Source organism: Pinus tabuliformis, chromosome 4_1 (assembly GCF_031772625.1).
Source record: "Pinus tabuliformis cultivar Carrire ecotype Pingquan chromosome 4_1, CPIR1, whole genome shotgun sequence".
NCBI lineage: Eukaryota > Viridiplantae > Streptophyta > Pinopsida > Pinales > Pinaceae > Pinus > Pinus tabuliformis.
This window is the reverse complement of record NC_142303.1, coordinates 328477337-328483509: the sequence shown is the minus strand read 5'-3', so window position 1 is coordinate 328483509 and position 6173 is coordinate 328477337. Positions and strand designations below refer to the sequence as shown.

The following is a 6173-nucleotide window of genomic DNA, read 5'->3' as shown; positions in this document are numbered from 1 at the left end:
GAAATCCTGGGGTAGGATCTTCTGAATGTCGTGGAGGAGAGCAGAACTTCGGGATCCATCTACCACGCCATCAACTCGACCTTCATAGCTCTCATCCCAAAATCTGACTCCCCTTCTTCTTTTGATGATTATAGACCTATCTCTTTGTGCAACTGTCTATACAAGATCATTTCCAAGACCATTGCCAACCGTCTCAGAACGATTCTCTCCAGACATATTGCCCCTCAACAATTTGCTTTCCTCGAATCCAGACAAATTCATGAAGCCATTGGTTCGGCTCAAGAAGCCATCCATTCTATCTGGTCCAAGCATCTCAAGAGCATCATTCTCAAGATTGACTTATCCAAAGCTTTCGATCGTGTCAGTTGGCTCTATATCAAAATGCTTCTTATTCATCTGGGTTTCCCTCACATATACATCACTTGGATTATGGCCTGTATTACATCTCCCTCCTTCAGTATTCTCATCAATGGCTCGGCCTCACCCTTTTTTCACTCTGAAAGGGGACTGAGGCAAGGCTGCCCACTGTCTCCTCTTCTCTTCCTGATAGTCATGGAAGGTCTTAGTCGGCTCATAGCCTCTGCAAAAAGGAATGGCGATATCTGTGGTCTCCGGATCTCAGATGATTGCTCTCTCACTCATCTTCTATTTGTGGACGATGTACTCATTCTGTTGGATGGCAGCATACGGGATTCCAGAACTTTTTCCAAGATTCTTCTTCTCTTTTCCTCCGCTACAGGTATGCTCGCAAATCATACTAAATCCACTATCACTTTCACTCGTACATCGGTTCAGGAATCACATTTTGCACAGCAGGCTTTTCCCTACAGCATTCACCCCCTGGATAGGGGCCTAAAATATTTGGGGTACTGGCTAAAACCTACTTGTCAAAGAATTGTTGATTGGGTTTGGCTGGTTACAAAGTTGGAGAAGAGACTCACTGTATGGAGCTTCAGATACTTATCAAGGGCAGGCAGACTGGTGCTTATCAAATCTGTCTTGGAGGCCACTCCGGTCTTCTGGATGGCACTTGCATGGATTCCGCGGAACATTCTAGGGCGTTTAAAACAACTCTGTAACAGATACCTCTGGAATGGCAATCAGGACAAAAGATTATTTGCCTGGATAAGCTGGCAAAAGATAGCCCTACCAAGGAAATGGGGCGGATGGGGGCTCAAGGACCTTCCCCTCTTCGCCCAAGCACTTGCTGCAAAAATGGGCTGGTCACTGATGACAAGTCAGAATCTTTGGGCACAAATATCATACCATAAATACATTTGGCCTCAGAGCTTATTGGACTGGATCAGACTACCATCATAGCAGGTAACAGGATGCTCTTCGGTATGGAAGGCATTGCTCCATTCCCTTCCCCTCATACGAGACAATTTGGTTTGGAGAATCAATGATGGATCGATGGGAAGGATTGGACAAGATCCATGGATAGGAAATGGGGAAAGACACATACTTAGTAGAGATCTTATCAGGCACCTTCATGCACGAGGGATAAGGGTTATTGCACACATCGCCGATCAACAGAACATAGATATCTTCTCACAGGCATGGAAGTCGGCCCTACAACTCGATCTCCCCCCACAATGGCATCAGGAGTGGCTTGAATATACCTCAGCATTATCTGAATCACATATCCGAATCAAACAGGGGCCTGATGAACTAATTTGGTGTTTGGCAGATAATGGTACATACACACCAAAGCCTGGATATTGTTCCCTCATTCAGCATAAAAAACCGGACTTGACATTGCACTGGTGGCGAGATATTTGGAAGCTTACTGCACCCCCACGTACCAGACTTTTTTTCTGGTGTGTTCTTAAGGATATAGTTCCCACGGGAGAGCATCTAACCCATAGAGCGATTTATGGGCCATCTTGGTGTATACTGTGCAAAGAGGCATCGGAATCAACTGTACACCTCTTCCTACACTGCACAGCATCCCGCACTCTCTGGCAAAACATTTCCACATCTATTGGCTTTGCTGGGTCTTGGACCGGAGACGATATACAAAGTGCATGGGAAGATTGGAATCGTAGACATCCGGGATCAAAGTTACTAAACCTTCCCGTAGTGGTCATTTGGCATATTTGGAAGGTCCGCAACAGGTATATCTTTGATAACATGGCTGCGTGTTGGCCTCAAACGGAAGCCGGCATTATCTCCGCATACCATGAACTGCCCAACCCTAATCCCCCTAGGGAGAGGCGCATTCAACCACCCCCCATCATAGACAAATCTGTCCCTTGGGCCTTTTTCGATGGGGCCGCGAATCAAAATGGCTGTGGGGGTGGTTTTGTTCTCCATATCAATGAACAACACAGCTACAAAGTAAAACTGGGGCTTGGTGTGGGCTCTAACAATTTTGCGGAACTCATGACCCTACGAGACTTATTACATTTCTCTCTCGGACATCAGTGTTTAAATCTTAACATTTTTGGGGATTCAAAGATTGTTGTAAACTGGTTCAATCTTTCTACAATATGTCACATTCACACACTTAGCAACATATTGTATGAAACACATACTTTCAAGGCAGCATTTAACCATATATCTTGTATGCACATATACAGGGAATATAACTGCAGCGCTGATCAATTATCCAAGGAGGCCGCGCTACTTCCCAGAGGAGAATGGTTAATATTGGAGCAGCGAGGAACTGAGGAATACTGCTATTACCACAGGCCGTATATAAATCAGCGATATCAGAGGGACAATAGTCCCTGATCATAGCAAATGATTAAATGTTCAAGTTCTGATAAAATTTTTGTAAATCTTTTTGATATATATAGAAAGATACATTGAAAATGGACCCTGCGTGGTCATGTACAGGCGACTATTAACTAGACTGTTAAACTGTCAATACAAATAGCTTTTTTGTTTAAACAGCCTGATCACCCTGCGTGGTGGATCTTGATTAACGGCACTGATTACCGCATATGCTACTGCATTTACAATATGTAATTTTCTCTACTTAATGAAAATTACGGATTTTTCCAGTGGAAAAAAAGCTAGCCTTGATGATGGAAATTGTGCAATCTAGAATGGAAGCTCAGTCCTAAGCTTAAGAATTACATAGGCATGGATGGAAGCCCAACACTAAGCTTAGAAAATGCACAATTCTTTCCTTGAGCTCATAAGCTGCGAAATGCACTTAGCCGGGAAGTTGCCCAGTTCCCTAGAATTGCACAATCTTCCTTAGCATTATGCATGGAAAGTTTCCCATAAAAGAAAAAAAGAAACAAGAAAAAAATTAATCCCTAGAAAATAGGGATTCATCATTAGTTTATTGGTGGAAAAATTCCTATTTTTAGAAATTTCCCCCAAGAATCATTTTTTCCTTGATTTCAGGCATGCGTGTCATAAGCCCCATTCCACCCAAATCTATTTAATAGATTCCTACAGAGCTCATTTGTACATTCAATATTCAAGCTCTATCATTCCTAAGGAGATCAAGGGGCCTTAAGTGGATTTGCGTCAATTTTCCGGGTGAGTTTTTCTTTTGTCATATTTTGCCGCTTTTTCTATAGCTTTTTGTCATTTTGCTTTTGTGAGTGTTGTTTTGCTTGTTTCTCTTCATGGTTTCTGGAATTTTGACTTATATTATATTATAGAAGTGTTTATTTAATTCGTCATTCGCCTTTCCTTGTTTTGCACACTAGTTATCATCGTTTCGGTGACTCTCCTTGCATATTTATTTTTCCTTCCGTTTGTTAAGTTTTTACACTTTATTCACATTGATCTATCCATACTTAGTCATATCCATACTTTAAATTGCATTATCACTTAGATATTCTTGTTTCCTGCACCCTCACTGGGTAGATCTTCACTTCACTTGGCCATGCATTTCCTTGCCCCAGTTGGGCATTGCACAAGTCCAAGGATCAATATGAAAGCTTGGCCTCTAAGACTGCACAATGCGCAATACAGGTTGGCCCAACTACGCATTGTGCAGTCCCAGGGCTCAATCATGCGAACTTGGCCACTGAGATTGCGCAATACACAGTCTCTCCCTGTCACTGCCTAGGATGAACTGTGCATTGCATAGTCGCAAGCCTCACGCTGCATCACTGGTTGTTGAGACTGCATAATGTGCAGTTCCCTCAGCCATGTCCCTCCCTTTCTCATCAAAATTCCGCAATCTCTTTCATCAGTTCAACAGTTTGCTACCTGATGTTGCTTTGAAAGTGGATTTGCAAAAGCTAATTTATTCTTTCCATGATTGCATTTTCCCTCCCACAGGTACCATTATTGTCAAGCACTTCTCTCCAACAGTCACATTTATCATGGAACCCAAGAGAGCTACCTCAAAAGATACCACAAAAGGCAATACCAGGGAAGTAGTTGAGAGTACGCTAGTATATTCATACACTCAAATGTATGTGCAAAAGGAATTAGATCTTACGTGACAGAAAGTGAACAAAGATTTTTCAGCAAAGATCTTCAAATCAGATCTAGATGACCGGAAGGTATAGATTAATGTCCAAAAATCAGAGCTACACAAGGTTGCATGTAGATATCCAACCTTCCCATGTGCAAATGTTATCAGCTGGATTGTTTCATATATTGATGTGAAGACCATGACTTTGAACAATTCCAGTGGACAAAAGCTTTCATCTTTTCTATCCGCAAATTAGCATCTTATGTACCATTTTCCCACGCCAAAAAAACTCATGGATTCATACTTCTATGCCACTAACAACTATGTAGGCATAAAATATGTTGTTAAAAATTTGGGTGAAAGAGCCATCAAAGTTTCGACAGACACCCACCAATACTTATAAGACAAAGTCTCTCAGGAGGGCCTAGCAGTTGTCAATCATGCTAGCTTGCAAAATCTATGGTCAACAGAGCACAAAGACCTTTCCTAAAGGGTGGGAAATCTTATTGAACTAGGTTGTGAACGAGGGGAAGTCATTCAATGGGTCAGACTTGTTGGCTTGATAGTTAAGTATCCATGTAGGGAACACCCTAGATCCTCCCAATGGTGGGAAAGCGATATTTTATATGTCTCCATATTTACTAGATGCAATTTGTGCACATAATGCATTCTCTGGCATGAACTGGGCTTAGACACCTCGAGATCCTGTCGTGCACATCCCCTGAAAACTACTCTCGGATTGCAGCCATCGAAGAGTAATGGAGAAGCTAACTGACCACTTCCTCATTCCACTATACAAGATGATATTTGAGGAAGAACCACCTTGCATGTCACGTGGGGCAATGGAAGCAGTATCGGAGATCGCAGATTGGTTTGTCTCACTAGATGGCACCTTCCTTAGGGTGTTCGACAGTCAGAAGTCACCTCATCTTTTACCAAGGTATGCCACCAACAAGCTTGTCATACAAGAAGTTTCATATCATCTCTTGACAGGGTTGTCAGTAGCTTTGCACAGGAAGAAGAAAGCACCTTGGCCAACTCTTCCTATGCAAATTGGATTGTACAAGATAAAGAACCTGAAGGTCACAGATACCAAAGGAAATTCCATAGATAATTTTTCATTCAATACTCTATATTTTAATACGTACGATCTCGTGGTATTTTCAAATACCATTATGCGAGAATTCACTTCCAGTGGCTCAACAAGACATTTCACTGGCTGGAGGAGGATCCATGGAAGAATTGTTATAATGCCTCCAAATCCCACGAGCCGCTTGGTTTTGTAGGAACTTCACAGGTGAATCCGTAGAAGGAAGTTACTCCAAAAGAAGTGCCAGCAGAAAGGATAAACCTCATGCAAGATAAGGGAAAGGGAAAGGCTTCTTATAGTCTAGGGGGAGAACAAAGCCGCAAGATGAAAGCGAATGTAGCTATTATGAAAGTGAATTTAGCTGCAGAGGCAAAGAGGAAACATAAGATGCAGATAGTAGAATGGAGGAAGAGGGAAAAGCATAGGAGATTAGAGGAAGAAAATTAGAAGCAAGAAGAAAAAGAGAAGCAGAAGTCGAAAGAAGAAGAAAGGCAAAGTTCAATGGCAGAAGAAACAATGTGGAAACAAGTTGAAGAGAAAGAACAAAACCGACAACTAGTAGAGGAGGAGAGAGGATAGGTGTAGGACCAGGAGCTTTCTCAACAGGTTGAAAAATTTATAGAGATCATAGACATGGAGGATGAACTGGAGTCTCATAATTAAGATGTCGACCTGATGCCCAACACAAAACTT

General features: G+C 42.2%; 2 protein-coding genes across 2 annotated transcripts; both read left to right on the top strand.

Moving 5' to 3' along the window:
- The first annotated feature begins 552 nt into the window (after window positions 1-552).
- LOC149175620 (uncharacterized) lies at window positions 553-1320 on the top strand. The gene has a single exon (XM_089421183.1). The coding sequence runs from the start codon at window positions 553-555 to the stop codon at window positions 1318-1320; it is 768 nt and encodes a 255-aa protein (XP_089277309.1).
- Window positions 1321-1413: 93 nt separating this feature from the next.
- Window positions 1414-2736, top strand: LOC149175619 (uncharacterized). Its single transcript, XM_089421182.1, has one exon. It carries the CDS (start codon window positions 1414-1416, stop codon window positions 2734-2736), a length of 1323 nt encoding a protein of 440 aa, XP_089277308.1.
- Window positions 2737-6173: the final 3437 nt, after the last annotated feature.

Bases quoted from the DNA above. Each gene is read 5' to 3' on its own strand.
- LOC149175620 (XM_089421183.1), top strand. From the start codon at position 553: ATGGAAGGTCTTAGTCGGCTCATAGCCTCTGCAAAAAGGAATGGCGAT.
- LOC149175619 (XM_089421182.1), top strand. From the start codon at position 1,414: ATGGGAAGGATTGGACAAGATCCATGGATAGGAAATGGGGAAAGACAC.